Source organism: Spinacia oleracea, chromosome 2 (genome assembly GCF_020520425.1).
Source record: "Spinacia oleracea cultivar Varoflay chromosome 2, BTI_SOV_V1, whole genome shotgun sequence".
Lineage (NCBI taxonomy): Eukaryota > Viridiplantae > Streptophyta > Magnoliopsida > Caryophyllales > Amaranthaceae > Spinacia > Spinacia oleracea.
The window spans coordinates 112,985,643-113,001,743 of NC_079488.1; the positions used below are offsets into that span (position 1 = coordinate 112,985,643).

Below are 16,101 nucleotides of genomic sequence, written 5' to 3' on the forward strand. Positions count from 1 at the left end.
CATAGGTCCTTGTTTTGACCTCCTTAACAGGGGTCCCCCGATGTTCAAACAATGAGCTTTCTATCTCGAGTTACAAGGGAGAGACTTTCGTAACATCCCCTTGCCCTAAAAACCCACTCCATTATTTTGTAGGCCAGTCAATTAGTAGGTTCAGGATAAACAGATTTTAGAGTGAATAGCCCGTAGCTCACTTCTGGAAGTGTTCCCGTGTATTCATTAATGTTATGAAGTGGTACTCAATATACAGATCGAATTCAGCTTACATAATTATTTTTTAAAACAGTTAAAAAATATTCAAATAGGAAAAATAAAAAAGACATAGAAAATGAGAAATACTATGTAATTTTGTTAAAACAATAGAGTTGTACTTGAGACTAGACACACACGTTGAGAGGCAGAATAATAACTCGAAATTTGAGGCTTTATGCAAGAAAAAGAAGATTTGGGACCACATAAAAAATTGTAATTTTCAGACCAAAGAGAATCGAACATTTTGCTACCAATGTTGAATGAAGGAGACATGAAATGAGTATAAGGTTATATTCAAAGACCCCACTTTTTTATATTTTGAAAATTATGTGACTTTGATCTTCCAAATCATTTTTTGACACCACTTTGCCTTAATCCATCCTTTCAAAATATGTCCCCTTCTAAGGTGTCTAATTTATATTTTATCTTGTTTTTCTCTCCTTTTCCAAAAAATTATTAAAATAATTTGTTGGATATATTTTTTTTGATCCATTTTATTATGTTGGTATGTATAATTGTGGCATGTTATATTGTTGTGTAACATTCTTGTCATGCATGCTTGATAGTTTAGCTTGTTTTGGATCTATGTTTGTGGTGACTTGGGAAACAAAGAACAATTGGCCTTTGAGATTGAACGATTCCTTTTCAATGTGACACTACAAGGCTACAACTCTAAGAATTGCAAGTTATGCTATTATCGACGGGATTACATATATGCGTTGTGGAATGCTTTATGTAGTGTCACTGGAATTAATTAGTTAATAACTGAAACTAATTAGTTAAATATTGAAATCAAATAGTTAAGCAATGAAACTAATTAGATAAGCAATGAAACTAGTTAGTTAAAGCAATGTAACTAGTTAGTAAAGCAATGGAACAAATTAGTTAAGCAGTGAAACCAATTAGTTAACAAATCAAAGTGGTCTTTTCGGTAAGATGGTCTTAGCCAAAAATTGCCGCACAGTTTAAATAGTAACGTTTTGACCGAATAATTAAAATTGAGAACTTGTATACAATATAATAGTTTTCAGGTTCAAATCTCCCTTTCCTCTGTCCACTACAAGGATTTGTATCTTTAACGACAACCTAATTACGACGGGTCAAAAATCCCGTCGCAAAAGCCTTTTGCGACGGGGTAATTAACAACCAAACAAAGACGGGAACAACCGTCACAAATGTCTTTTACGACGCGTTAATGACGGGATTTTTCATTAACGACGACCCCCTTTTATGACAGGTTCGCGACATAAAATTCCGTTAGTAATCAACGATTATTAACCTTTAGCGACGGAATTTTCCGTCGTTAATGGTACAATTTATTATAGCGGTGGCAATCGATAATTAAACAACATAGAAGTATATTCATAGCTCTACATCGACAAGAATCAAACCTAGAATCAGTGCACAGTGGGTTTCTACATGGTACTCCTGTTACTGAATTTGTATCTGTGTACGTATATTAAATATGTATTGTTATGTCAAATCTTTGTAATTACTACGTAATTAATTTATCAATTATACCACCCTGCCAAAAGCTGTGGATATCAATTACTCATATATATGTAACTTCGACATGCCGTAGCTCAGCCGGCAATCGCATGCATATTGCATGTTTATATCATTCCTTCCACGTGTCATTATTACGGATTTCGAACAGTTTTACGAGGCCGGACTTCATTAGAAAAATTTAGTATATAAATTTATGCAATTATATTAAAAATTTAAGCGGGGAAACTGAAAATGTACTATAAAAGTGTTCGTTTAAGGGTTCGGGCCCACCAATGCTATAAAGAAGAACCGACACTGGTTGCAACTATTCGAGATTGTTACATACTAAATCATACTCCGTATATATGTAGTACAACGGGTTATACCTACCATATAATTAAACAGTATAAGCACATTATAGCTATGACACACAACCAGTTGTATGCTACATATTATCGCTACATACACTACAAAAAATTGTATTTGATGGCAACTTAATAACGACGGGCCAAAAATCCGTCGCCAAAGTGTTTTGCGACGGGGATAACAATCAAACAAAGACGGGAATAACCGTCGCAAATGTCTTTTACGACGGGTTAACGACGGGATTTTACATTAATGACGGCCCCCTTTTATGACGGGTTCACGACAGGAAATCCCGAACCCGTCGTTTATCAATGATTATTGGCCTTTCACGACGGGATTTCCCGTCGTTAATGGTACAATTTCTTATTGTGATATAATCGCTACGTATAAATTAGCGAGATTAGCTATACGTTTTGCGAACAATTAAGTTGAGTGCGTTCAATCCTTAAAACAGGGAGATTATAAATCAACGTGTATCTTTCCTTTACAAAACAAGAGATTATAAATCAACGTGTATCTTTCCTTTATAAAACAAATTAAGTTGAGTACGTGCCTGCTTTATTATATTTGAGATTGGTTAATTAAAGAGTAAGTAAGTAGGATTAGATTACTAGATTAGATACCAATTGATTGTTGGTTCAGTGGTGATTGAGGCTGAACTTGGTAGGGAAGACCTGTGTTCGATCCCCCGCAACAACAATTGGGAGGGGAATGGAACCTATCCACTCAGAACTCGCCCCGAATCCGGATTAGCCCTAAGGGTGAACCGGATGGTACACCAAAAAAGATTACTAGATTAGATAATTAATAAATAATCAAGATTGTGAATTGACCCATGAATCAAATCAGAAAGAATACAATTACCAAATTAAGGAATAGGCCAAACTTAATTAAATGAGTCTTGTTCATGCATGGAGAGAGTGAGGGACCATGCTATATTTCTATACTAGGATTAGTATGTTTAATTAACTTCACAATATATGGCTTTATTCAATTTATGAACAACCTACCTAGCTTAAGGACAACTTTTATTAATTAGTTTCGGTTAGATGATTGTTACACATTTCCTAATGCATGCATATGCATGTGATCAACTTTCATCAAACTACTACACTAAATGTCTAAATCCATGAAACTAATGGCTTATTTGTTTGGAGGTATGATAATGGGTAGGAATAAGGATTTCTATATGTATTTGATGGGGGTGGTATAAAGGGGGAGGAATAAGAAAATAAGATAACCAACATAAGTTGGTGGAGTTGGTGGGGAACTCACCTTGTAACTTGGAGGTCACAAGTTCGAGCCCCATCAACTGCGAAATGCTTGAGAGTGGCTCAAGCGATGACCTGCGGAGCTGGGCTGGTTAACCTGTGCTAGATGCTGGTTCAGTTAGGGTCTCTTCTTCTTACCTATAAAAAAAAAAAAGAAAAAAAGAAAAAAAGATGAAATGATAAATACACCCTTAATGAAAGGGAAAAAGGAGGAGATAATAGGAAAGTTAGTAAGGGTATTTTAATAAATTTGCTAGTTATCACAATTATCGTATTCCAAACTTATACCAAACAACGGACATGTATAAAATTGATTAAATCCCTGATCCCTATTCCCATCTGGCCATCTCATACCAAACGACTCGTAAAGTCTTGTTGGTGTACGTCACTAACAATTTCTGTTTTACGACCTTGAAAATCACATGATTTAGATTGAATCATGAACTAAAATATAGTCATACATATAACAATATATTATATCAATTTGATAATGGACAATTAAATGCTACTCCATCTGTTCTTAAATGTTCTTTCCATTTCAATTTGGCACACCTACCAATGCGCATTTTACATCATTAATATCTATAATTACATATTAAAAATTATAACATTTTCACATTATTAAAGTACTCATTGAGACGAATCAAATAAGACCCACATGACTATGTTTTTTTCTTATATATTGAACATAATTCAAAAGATTATTTTCAATTGTAAATAGGGTCAAGATTCCAAATGGGAAGAACATAAAAGAACGGAGGGGATACGATTTACTTTTTTTTTTTTTTTTCTTTTTTTTCTAATTGCTATGTTTTTAGTTTCAATATCCTACAAAACATAAAACGACACATCACAAAGCTTTTTTTTTAAGGTAGGTTGAAAAGGACCCATCTAGAATGATATAAGAAAATTTTCTCAAACGAATCCCATAAAATTGACTCCTTAACAATAGGAATTTGAGGTGAAAAACAATAGCACTGCTCCATTACCTCAATTTCTCCAAGCTTCCTTATATTGATATGATGTCATTTAGTTATATAGTACGAGTAGGACTATACATTGCTTATACTACATAGGTGATTAAAAGTCTAGGGCCCAACTTGTTCAAGCTTGGATCAGTTCAACTAGTACAAGTGTTAGGAAATTGGTGAAGAAAAGATAATAAATGATAAAAATAAATAAATACGAAGTAATTTTTAGGTGGTGGTTTTTTCGTTGAAGTTTCTGAATTTATTTTTTTGGTGTAAAGAGAGTTACAGAGGACAAATTGATAATGTAGACGTTATTCGATTTCAGATATTGGATAGCACAAAACCACCCCCTCGAGACTTCCAACTAATTAAGCTAGTTGACATTCTCATATTTTCTAAACTTATTTGAATGTATTAGGTTTGATTAAAATTTATTCAACTTAATTATAACTTGCAAATTGTTCGAACTTAGGTATGTTCTTATTTTCATTTATTTCAGGAAATAAGAGTTCAAATAAGTTTAATTAACTTCAGATAGATTCAGTTAAGATAAATTCAAGAAAAATAAGGACTACTCAAGTTCAATTTATAACTAAAATGATATAACTAAAATAAAAAAATTATCAAAAAAATAAAAAAATTATAACTAAAATAAGTTTTGAGAAGTTCATATAAAATATTAAAAAAAAAGTGAAAATCAAGTGATATAACGCATCTTTAAACCTAAAATTTCTAAGTTAAAACAAGTTAAAACAAGTTAAAACAAACGGACCCTAAAATAGAAATACGAAGTACAATATACACATAACTAACCGTACACTTATATGGGCTACAAAACTTCTAATATTGGTAGAATGGGCTCAAATTCATAATCAAATAAGCTAGAATGGGCCCAAATTCATAATCATATAAGCCCAAATTTTACGGGCTCCCAACACAGATGAAACATTTGAAATTTCTAGAAAAAGAATAAGTTTCCACCTCACTCAACTAAGTCACTAGAATTCTCTCGTCATTTCCTTTAGTTGTTATCATTCTTTTTGCTAATGTACTAACCAAAGAACTTTCAAGACTCCTCTTTACTACACTCTTACACACATATATATATAACACACAATTTTCACTATAAAATCCATTACAATGCAAACATAGCAATTACAAAACCACAATATCACCATTTTCTTTGTGAAAAAAATTTCCGTCAAAACAAACAGATCCTATAATTTATAAAAATGCGTACACTAGTACACTTAGTGTTATCTCTTGTTATAGTCCTCATGTTATATCCAATTCTGGGGTCGGGATCCATTCTCCCATGGATAGACCGACCCCCTAGTCTATTATCCGAATTATGGCCGGAAAGGGTACCAGACCCTTTCCGGATCCTCGAGGAAATCCCCTTCTCGACCCTCGATAGGGACTTAGATCCTATCATGTCGACCCCTGCGAGGGTCGACTGGAAGGAAACCCCGGAAGGCCATGTTATAAGCATGGACGTTCCGGGGTTAAGTAAAGAAGAGGTGAAGATAGAGGTGGAGGAGAATCGGGTGTTGCGAGTGAGCGGAGAAAGGAAGAGGGAGGAAGAGAAGAAAGGCGATCATTGGCATCGTACTGAACGGCGGTACGGTAAGTTTTGGCGAAAGTTCCGGTTGCCGGAAAATGTTGACGTGGAAAGTGTAAAGGCTAAGCTTGAGAATGGTGTGTTGAGTATAAATTTGGCCAAGTTGTCGCCTGAGAAAGTTAAAGGTCCTAGGACGGTTAGTGTTGAAGGCGGCGACGGTGGCGGTGACGGTGACGGCAGCAGTGTGACGGCTGAAGTTGGTTCTCATGAAAAGAAGAAAGAGGAGCTGAAATAATGTGTTATGAAATATGAGAGTATTAATGCATGTTGTTTGTATGAACTAATGTTTACAAAATTTAGAACTTTGTAATGGGTTGCCTATGTAATTCTATGTGTTTATCAATAATAAAAATGTTTTATGGTTTGTGAATTAATATAATCCATGTTCGTGTAATACTCCGTATTGAGTTATTGGGATTTGTTTAATTTTGTTTTGTTTTCTTTCTGGCACCTTATGTCAACTTAACTAGTGTTTAGTTCGGATCGCCCTGGTTATTGTTTTGAACATCACATTATGCGCGGTGCGTTTTAATTAAAAATCTAGTTTAACTTATGTATTTACATGCAATAAAAATTATGTTAAACAATTAGCTAATATGGTAAGATATAAACTTTGCGTATGACAAAAGTAAGCTTATTGCCAATGGTATGACAAAACTAAATCATATGGAATGTGATTGGTATGACAAAACTAAATCATATGGAATGTTTTGGTTGCTTCGAATTCGGAGTTCGGGTTGAGCTACCTAGCTAGTCCACTTTTGAGTGGGTCGTGGGTTAACTAGATTGTGTGTCAGGTTGGACGAGGGTGGTCAAGGATTGGGAATATATAGGTGATCAAAAGTCGGCCAGATAAACTTAAACACAAAAAATAATGCTCAAACTTATAAATTAGGTACGGAATTTTAGGCCAAGATGGATTTTTCGGTGCAGGTTTGAGTTTTGGTCTAAACAAGTGTATTGAGGCTGTTCAAATCCGCACTTTTTTCAAGCTCGACCAATTTAAGTCAACGGGCTGGACTATAGTTGATACGGTCTAGAGAGGGAGGAAGCTTGTGTGTTTTTCTTTTTTCATTGAAAAATGAGCATTTATGATATTGTTTTTTTTTGTTTTAGCACCTAGTTCACCCTTAAGGTTAATCTGAATTCGGGACGAGTTCTTTCAGAATATTATTAGTTAACTGTGTCCGTGTTATGTTAACCCTGAATCAGACCCGTTTAACCAATAACCCATACACCGGACTATTTCATACGGATCGTGGTTAACCCGACCCAGTGTCCATCTCTGCTTCACGACATGACATAATCCAGAACAGTCGCGTGTCATTGTCATCACCAATTCACTGATCTCTCTCTCATCATCAGGTAATCGACAATCTTCAATCTCAATCTGATCTTAATCTTCCAGATAAGGAATCACCTCCATTGTTACCCCCATCCTAAACCTTCCATTCTTCACAATTTCCCGCTTCGTCTCTCCATTTTCCACTCAATTTGTTCTTCACTTCTGCAAATCATAGCAAAAAATCCCATCTTCAAAACCCCAATCTAAATTAATCTCCGCTTTTAGGGGTTTTGGGACGATAAGATTTGGGATGATGGCATCAACATTTAACATCCCCTGTAATGCTGGATCAGTAAAGAATTTCAACAATTCTCAGAGGAATTTAGGGTTCAGCTCAAATTTGGGGATTAATTTCGCGAAAACTAGGTTTTCGAATTGCGGAGATTCTGGCCGGATTCCATCGCAATTGGTGGTGAGGGCAAGTGAGAGACGAGATAATTTGACCCAGCAGAAGACAGGGTTGAGCATTGAAGAATGCGAAGCTGCTGTTGTGGCTGGGAATGCACCCTCTGCTCCTCCTGTTCCTCCCACACCTAAAGCACCTTCTGGAACACCGTCTGTCTCTCCCCTTGTGAGTTTTTCTTTGTATTTCGTACTTCAATCTCTTGCATTTGATCATAGTATTGTAATACTTGATACTTGATAGTTGGTAGGTTATTTCTTAAGTAGACATTAATTAATCGTGTTTCGTGGCCGGAAGTGACAATGTACATGCTTTTGATGGGAAATTTGTAGGATATTGTTGCCACATTACATAGGGTGATGGGTAGAAGGTTGGATGGTAATTGGAAAATTGAAAATCAATAACTTTGATTCGTGAATAGTGCAAATAACATGTCATTTTCGTAATTTAGTCGTAAGAAAAACAAAAAGAAGGTGGAAATAAGAAAAGAAACGAAAATTTGAGCTTAAACAAATAATAATTGAGCTTAAATGGATAAAAACGAGCTTAAATGTATATATTAATAGTCTATTTATTTTCGATTGTGCCATGTGATTTGTACTATTCATCAATAACAATTATTGATTTGGAATCACCCGATGGTAATTTGTTTTGCTCACAATTGTGGGAGAAATTGTGGGAGAAATTGAGGGATGAGTGGTGATATTAGGCCATCTTTGGAGTAGAGTAATTAAAAGTGGTTTGGCTTGTATCAAATTGATACAATAGTATCATCGTATTATGAGAAATAAGATTTCTTTGTTTAGTTATGATTCTGTAGTTTCCCTTATTGCAATGAGATGACACTGATTAGTCCTCCCTTTGTACACCAGTCATTGGGTCGACGTCCACGTCGTAACCGGAGATCACCTGTATTTAGAGCAGCATTTCAAGAGACAACCTTGTCCCCTGCAAATCTGGTTTACCCATTGTTCATTCATGAGGGTCAGTACTTGTGTCTAGATAATCCCTACTTATCAAACATTTTTTTTCCCTTTTCATTTGGATGCTTATGTGGTTATATTATTTTGGCTTTCAGGAGAAGAGGACACGCCTATTGGAGCAATGCCTGGATGTTATAGACTTGGGTGGAGGCATGGCCTTGTAGAAGAGGTAACTAATGTTAAATTCTAGACGTTTATGTATTGTGCATTTGTGCAAACCACTGTTACCTAACCTGATTCTCTAATCATCCCACGAACTGCGAACCGAAAAGGCGAATTATAACATGAAGATAGTTCATTTTTGGTATAATTAGCAAATTAGGTAGCGAATCGCATACCCGTACCCAGTCACATACTAACGAATCAGGTAACAATTGTGCAAACTCTGAATCTTTTGAAAGTGCATTGTGTTTCATGTCTGTCGCACAGTGCTGCTGGACATACGAGTCTGAATGTAGGGGCTTTTTATGTCTATATATGGCATACACCTGCTGGACAATACATGGGTTCGAATGTAAACTGTGACCTAAAAGTCTTGTCCACAATATAATGTACATAAAGTAAGTTGACATCGTGGTGCTTTCTAGGGCTGTGGTTAAGACAAAATGGTCGGTTACTGAATGGATTCTTGTGCTTTCCATATTAGTGTGGAAAGCTGCATATCAATTACGAGGACATGTGTGTCTTTGGAAATGGTACTTCTGGATTGTATTTTTCTTCAGGTTAATATTTCAGGAAGTTTGGGTAATAGTGGGAGAATTTATTTATTTTTGATGATAAAAAAGTATCCTATTAAGAAAAAAGAGAAGTACAGTAAGAGGACGATGTGTCCTCATATGAAAAAATAAGAAACTAATTAAAAACTAGCCAAGATTCATTGTAACACCTCAATTGAGTAAGATTTTAATAGTAAACAAAATTACTATTTCAAATTTGCTGATGTGTGAGTCAACCTGAGTTGGTTCTCATTTGTGGGAATCAAAGTTTGAATCTCTCTCTCGACCTGTTAGCATCTGTTAGGGGTAAGAATATCTACATTTAGACTTCATTAGCCCTTGTCCGTGACAGCAGAAGACCTTGTCCGTGACAGCTTTCTGCTGTAAATCAGTACAAGCCTCCTGTCATACACATGTATGCTAGAAGGAAGTAAGCAAAAAAGAAAATGTAATAAATGGAAAAACTGTAGTGGAGAAAAGCATATTTTGAAAAGTGATAATTGAATTGTAGCGCGGAGACTCTGGAAAGTACCATTCCTCTCGAATAAGTGGTTAGGATTGAATTCGTCACGACGGTCATTTGCTTGCTTTAGTTCTTTTTTTCTTGTAAGTTTGATCTCATTTTGCTGAAGTGAGCTAAAATCAATTGATTCTTAGCACTTTCCTAGTAGGTTGTTCCTGAGTCCTGACCCTTGCTGTATCTGGCGGATACGAAACCAGGTAGTTATTGTTTTGCTGGAAATTCAAGCCCAGAGGTGATGGTGAGTTAACATAGAAATGAACCACTATGGTTTGGTTGTCTGATTAATGTTTGTGGGTGGTTACAGAGGTGATGGTTGAGAATCCCTTCCATTTCCTTTGTTGGTCATGGGGAGTGGGGTGATTAGTGAATGGAGCATCTTGGACTCTTGGAATAAAGGGGGTCATATTCCAACCTGTATGGGGATTCTACTGGATCAAAAGAGGTGGATACCCTTTAATAAGATATTAACGAAAATCTGCTTCTCAAACAGGGGGCTAGTTTATCTATTCCAAATATAGATTCCTTCTCGTTTCCTCCGAATAATTTTATACCCGACCGAGTTGACTATGTATCCTCCCTTTAGCCTTATGGGATCCCCAAAATACAGGATCGTATTATTCTCACCTCCTTTTATTTTAACTTTCACCACATGGCCCATGTCGATGCTAGACTGTTGGTTCACTGGCTTGGGATTAAGCAAGAACACAGGTTTTGAAATGCATTCTTGACCTGTATTTCGTTTAATTTGAGTTAAATTGATGAATAACTTTGTTTTTTTAATATAGGCACCTATAATATTTTGGGAAAAGCCATTAGCAACCAAGGATGTCCATTATCCGAGTTACGAGAACTAAAAAAAGGCCTGATGTTCTTCGAAGTTTCCCATAGTCATTTTCTGGTGATCTAAAAGATTAGCATTGTAGCTTTACATTACTACAGAGTATTACCTTTTTTGTAGGGGGAAGTTGGGCTAGTTCATTTATCAAGGGACAAAGAGTCCATGAGTAGGGATGGAAATATCCAGTGGATGATCCAATAACCCGGTCACCCGCTCTAATTAAACGGATGAAAACCCGAAATAAATGGATGAAAAGCGGGTGATGGGTGAAGCGGGTGATGGATGCGGGTCGGATGCTTTTTTATCCATCACCCGACCCACCACCCGTATATCACCCGATCCATCACCCATTTATTTTATATATATTATTTTATTTTTGTTTTAAACATAAAAATGTGTTAGTAAATCCATTATTTATTAAAGTTAGTGTTTGTTTAATTTTTTTGGGTTACAAGTTATGCATGATGAGAAACAATTATATGTTTCGGTAGTAAATGTAGGTATATAAGATTTTTTTTTGGTTAATTATTAGCATATTCTAAGGTGGTGAATTTTTAGTGGTTAATAGTTTTCACCCGAATATCACCCGATCCACCCGGTTCACCCGCGGGTGATGGATGGACGGAATGCGGGTGATGAGTAAAGCGGGTGACGGGTGGAGCGGGTGGAGCGGGTGATGGATGCGGGTGATGCTCCACCCGATCCAAATCCCACCCATTTCCATCCCTATCCATGAGTAGTTGAGTACATACGGGTAGACTTCCGATGGACAAAAATTCTCCCGAACTTGTTTGTGCAAAAAAGGAACTACCTAAGCTAGGTGATGATCAACTACATTGCCATTCCTTTTTACATGAGACCATTCAATCGACTTAAATAAAATGCTTAGCGAAAAAAAACACCCAACACCGAGTCAAGATCAGAAAAGTATGTTGCATTCTTCGACAACCTGTTGATAAAAAATTGGCAGTCCGTTTCTTTAATCACCTCCTCCAAACCGTATCTCCTACCTAGCCGTACAGCCATTGCAATGGCTTTTGCCTCAGCTATCTCCGGTGGCGCTCGAACCCGTGTTCTTCTTGTTGCTGCGAAAACAACTCCTCCTTCGGAATTTCTGGCTACTACTCCTGTACTATCCACCCCTCCACAGCCAAGCATGCATCAGTATTTATCTTGATTACACCTTGTGGAGGAGCTGTCCAGTGCCTAGGACTTGGTACTCTAGCAATGGATGGTCGTGGTACTACGGAGCATTACCTTATGTGTAGTGTAGATACTCCAATCTGTTCCCCCTCAAAAGAAAAAAATACACTCCAATTTATTCATTAAGTTGTGATCTGATTGGTTTACACTCCCGTTGGGTTCAAAATGCAGCTTTTTGTTTTTTGGAAGATGTTTCGATTGATAAAAATCCTTTAAAATCTGCATACAAGGGGTCTATTTGCTTGGGTATTGGAGTCCTTTAACATTATTTTCATCCAACGCTTACCAGGCTTTTAAATCAAACTAGACCGGAGACTAGGCCGTGCATAGTGGTGCTTTACAAGACAATCCTTGATATACTGTTTGCATTTTCTGCAGGTAGCAAAAGCACGTGATGTTGGTGTTAATAGCATTGTTCTTTTTCCAAAAGTTCCTGATGCTTTGAAGGTAATCTCACTTGTTTTACATCTCTGTGAAATACTTCCTGTTTATGTATATCATCCGCTGCAAAGTGCAAACAATGACTAGTTACCATATAATTCTACAGTCACCAACCGGTGATGAAGCATACAATGAAAATGGTTTAGTTCCCCGGACTATACGAATGCTGAAGGACAAATTTCCTGATCTTGTAAGTCTAGTTCAGATACCATCTGTTATACATTGAGGTGCCTCAATAACCCTCTCTCTGATACAAGTATAATTTGGCAGATAATTTACACGGATGTTGCCTTAGATCCATATTCTTCTGATGGGCATGATGGTATCGTTAGAGAAGATGGTATGTGAAGCTAAGGATAGTAATTCTGGACATTTATATTAGTTAAATTTTCAAAAATTTAGCGGTAGTCCATTGTTAGATAAAGTGATAGTATTTTATCCAATGCTCGTGCAGGTGTAATTATGAATGATGAGACAGTGCACCAATTATGCAAACAAGCTGTAGCCCAGGTAATGCTGATTTGAAATTCCATCTTTTGACATTTTGCGAATATTAATTCTCATGACTAACTCTGAGATGTTAAAAACAGTTCTTCCTATTCTTTAGGAGATGTTCTAAACTTTCCTTCAATGACTGAATTACGGTTTGTTAGGACTTACACTGTGTTTTTCCCTTTTTAAGTCAACAAATCTTGAGGTTTGAGCTGAACCTGTCTTTTGAAAGTGAATGCTAACTGAATCACATCAATAAGCAGGAATTGTATGTGTTAGCTTTTATTGAGTATTCCATGGAGATCAAATTGATTGTGCTATAATTTTTTGATGATTTATCAATTGTTTTCTATTCCTGGTTTTCTACAGTGGAGTCAATTTTTTTTACTTCCTTTATATCTCGGCCATTTTTTGAACATCGTGGGATGATTCTTCTGTACAGGCCCGTGCTGGAGCGGATGTTGTCAGTCCTAGTGATATGATGGATGGTCGTGTAGGTGCAATTCGTGCAGCGCTTGATGCAGAAGGATATTCAAATGTATCGATCATGTCCTATACGGCAAAGTAATTAACTATCCTAAATCCTAAAAAAAACGTATTTCTTTTCTTTACTTCCACTACTAGAAAGTTAAATACATGCTCATAAGTAGACCTGTCAAACGGGTCGGTTGGGTCGGGTTGGGTTGTAAAAAAATACTTTGGGGTTCGGGTTTACAAATGCTTGTTCAAGACCCGGAATTTTCGGGTTTAGGTCGACCCAACGGGTTGAGAGATTTTAAAACGCATATTATTTTTTGATTAATTTGGGTCATAAATATACAAAATTTGTGCATAAATTAACAAATTTTCATAAACAAGTTTATATTTAGTCAAATTCAACCACAAAATGGCGTATAATTCAAACGGTTTGTTCATTAAATGGTTTCCAAGTTCTGACGTTTATTTGTAAGAATAAATATTATTCCGTACTCTGTATCAAGTACTAATGGATGTTCTTTAATTCAGGTATGCAAGTTCATTCTATGGTCCATTCCGAGAAGCTCTTGACTCTAATCCACGCTTTGGGGACAAGAAAACGTATGTCATCTTTTGAATTTCGTCTCTCATTGATAAGCTTGTGTTTGAAACATACCTAACTTTTCATTTCTTCTGATCTTGTTGATGGATGAAAGTTATCAAATGAACCCAGCAAATTATAGAGAGGCTTTGATTGAAACTCAAGAAGATGAGTCGGAAGGAGCTGATATCCTATTGGTTAGTTTCTTTTCAGGGTATATATCATTATATCAACCATTCCTGGTGGTTGCTCATTTGCTAACAATGTTTTCTTGGCTGGTTTACAGGTAAAACCCGGACTTCCATACTTGGACATTATCAGGCTTCTTCGGGACAACTCAGCTTTGCCTATTGCTGCATATCAGGTACATTGGACTTCCTCCGTCCTTTATTAATTTGCACAGTAGGCTTTGCACAAATTTGTAGGCTAGGATATTGGTGGGCATCCATTGCATGTGAGTATGTGATAATTCAAAAACATGAAGTACTATAAAAGTTGATAAGTGGGACTCTTGCCTATGTCATTAAGGAGAAAGGGAAATGCATCACTTGAGAATTGTGCACTTGCCCATATGGCTGGTGTAGGGAGTGAAACATGTGTTTTATTACCCAAAAAGAAAATATAGAAAACAATATGAGACATCATAGTAAGGAAGGGTGTAAGTTTTAGGGATGGAGAAACCTACCGAGAGAGCACTAAGTATCTGTTCAGAGTCACACGGTAACATGGTATGGATGATTAGTTCTTCTCAGAAGGTTGTTTAGTTAAGAAACATTTCTTAGATTTTGGGTAATGTGCGTATATTGGATCAATGTTGTGAGAACAGTTGGGTCCATGAAGCACTCGATATGTAAACATAAGAATATTATTGTTACCCCAGTGCCTTCAAAGAGGCTCCCACAACAAGCGGGGTAGGGGGGGGGGGGGGGGGGGGGTTGGACGTACGCAACCTTACCCCTGCAATTGCAGAGAGGCTCACCCACAAACGATAACGGGAACGACCATCTTCTACTTCATGGAAAGGAAGCGAAGAGTTCTGAGTGTGAGAGCCATTTTGATTTAGTCCATTATATCCAAAAACCAAAAGAACAAATGGATTCGTGTTCCATCAGAAATGGACAGATATGTAAACATAACAACTGAAAACTTGCCTGAAGTTATTATTAGTTGTACACTGAGCTTGGGTAGATTTATTAAAACTTGAATGAACTAAATCTTGAAACTTATGTCTTTGAGATTTAAAAACAAGCAAAGTGATAAAGTATAAATAAAGTATACGTATGTAGTTCTATTCTGGATCTTAGCTATAAAGTACAAACCCTAGTCCACTTGGGCTTTTGAATTAAATTTTAGGGTCATCTAGGGTTTAATGGAGTTTCCCACCTTTTCTAGACAACATTATTGTTTCTCACCTTCTTCCCATCTTCCTTGGTGCTAGGTTTCTGGTGAGTACTCCATGATAAAGGCGGGCGGGGTTCTGAAAATGATTGATGAGGAGAAGGTCATGTTAGAGTCGCTTTTGTGTCTGCGTCGAGCTGGTGCCGACATCATTCTTACATATTTTGCTTTACAAGCTGCAAGATGTTTGTGTGGAGAGAAGAGATGATTCCCTTTTGGGGTCACCATGGATTACATGATTGGAGATGAGCAGTGAAATTTGCAGTTGTTCTCTGTTGTTCTTAGACGAGTGTTTAGCTAGTTTTGTCTAGTTTTTTACCGCCTTAATTAGTTCTCAAGAAGAACATTAGGGGAATTAGGTTAAAAATAGGAAGAGCTTTTACACAATTATATTCCTAATATTGTACCAAGAGGTCTTTGCACGTATCATGTGTACAATAAATTTACTGTAGAGGGGCTTGTAAGTTGCATCACCCCCTTGCCGCTGTATTTGTAAATGTCTAATGGTAATATATGATTAAAAGTTCTGCTAGGTTGTTTTGATAATATATGATTAAAGGTTTTGTGGGATGGTGATTGGCAAGCTTGTTGATTTCCACAATATGGCTCTTGGGAATTGGGTTTTTTATTAGGTAAGAAGAAGGAACCTTACTGAAACTTGCACCTATCATAGGTTAGTTAGCCCATATATGCAGGTCTACGCTTGAGCCTATCCCAAACATTTTCCAACAGATGG

General features: G+C 36.6%; 2 protein-coding genes across 2 annotated transcripts; both read left to right on the top strand.

The window, feature by feature from the left end:
- The first annotated feature begins 5,469 nt into the window (after positions 1-5,469).
- LOC110791812 (22.0 kDa class IV heat shock protein-like) lies at positions 5,470-6,345 on the top strand. The gene has a single exon (XM_021996868.2). The coding sequence runs from the start codon at positions 5,578-5,580 to the stop codon at positions 6,199-6,201; it is 624 nt and encodes a 207-aa protein (XP_021852560.2). The 5' UTR covers positions 5,470-5,577; the 3' UTR covers positions 6,202-6,345.
- Positions 6,346-7,257: 912 nt separating this feature from the next.
- LOC110796930 (delta-aminolevulinic acid dehydratase, chloroplastic-like) lies at positions 7,258-15,935 on the top strand. The gene is made up of 12 exons (NM_001426449.1): positions 7,258-7,882; positions 8,587-8,698; positions 8,793-8,866; positions 12,356-12,424; positions 12,525-12,608; positions 12,689-12,758; positions 12,873-12,928; positions 13,353-13,474; positions 13,916-13,987; positions 14,083-14,164; positions 14,254-14,331; positions 15,406-15,935. The coding sequence occupies exons 1-12, from the start codon at positions 7,562-7,564 to the stop codon at positions 15,571-15,573; spliced, it is 1,308 nt and encodes a 435-aa protein (NP_001413378.1). The 5' UTR covers positions 7,258-7,561; the 3' UTR covers positions 15,574-15,935.
- Positions 15,936-16,101: the final 166 nt, after the last annotated feature.

Coding starts and splice junctions, on each gene's coding strand:
- LOC110791812 (XM_021996868.2), top strand. CDS start 5,578: ATGCGTACACTAGTACACTTAGTGTTATCTCTTGTTATAGTCCTCATG.
- LOC110796930 (NM_001426449.1), top strand. CDS start 7,562: ATGATGGCATCAACATTTAACATCCCCTGTAATGCTGGATCAGTAAAG. Junction 8,699..8,792: donor CCCATTGTTCATTCATGAGG/GTCAGTACTTGT, acceptor TTTGGCTTTCAG/GAGAAGAGGACACGCCTATT. Junction 13,475..13,915: donor ATCATGTCCTATACGGCAAA/GTAATTAACTAT, acceptor TCTTTAATTCAG/GTATGCAAGTTCATTCTATG.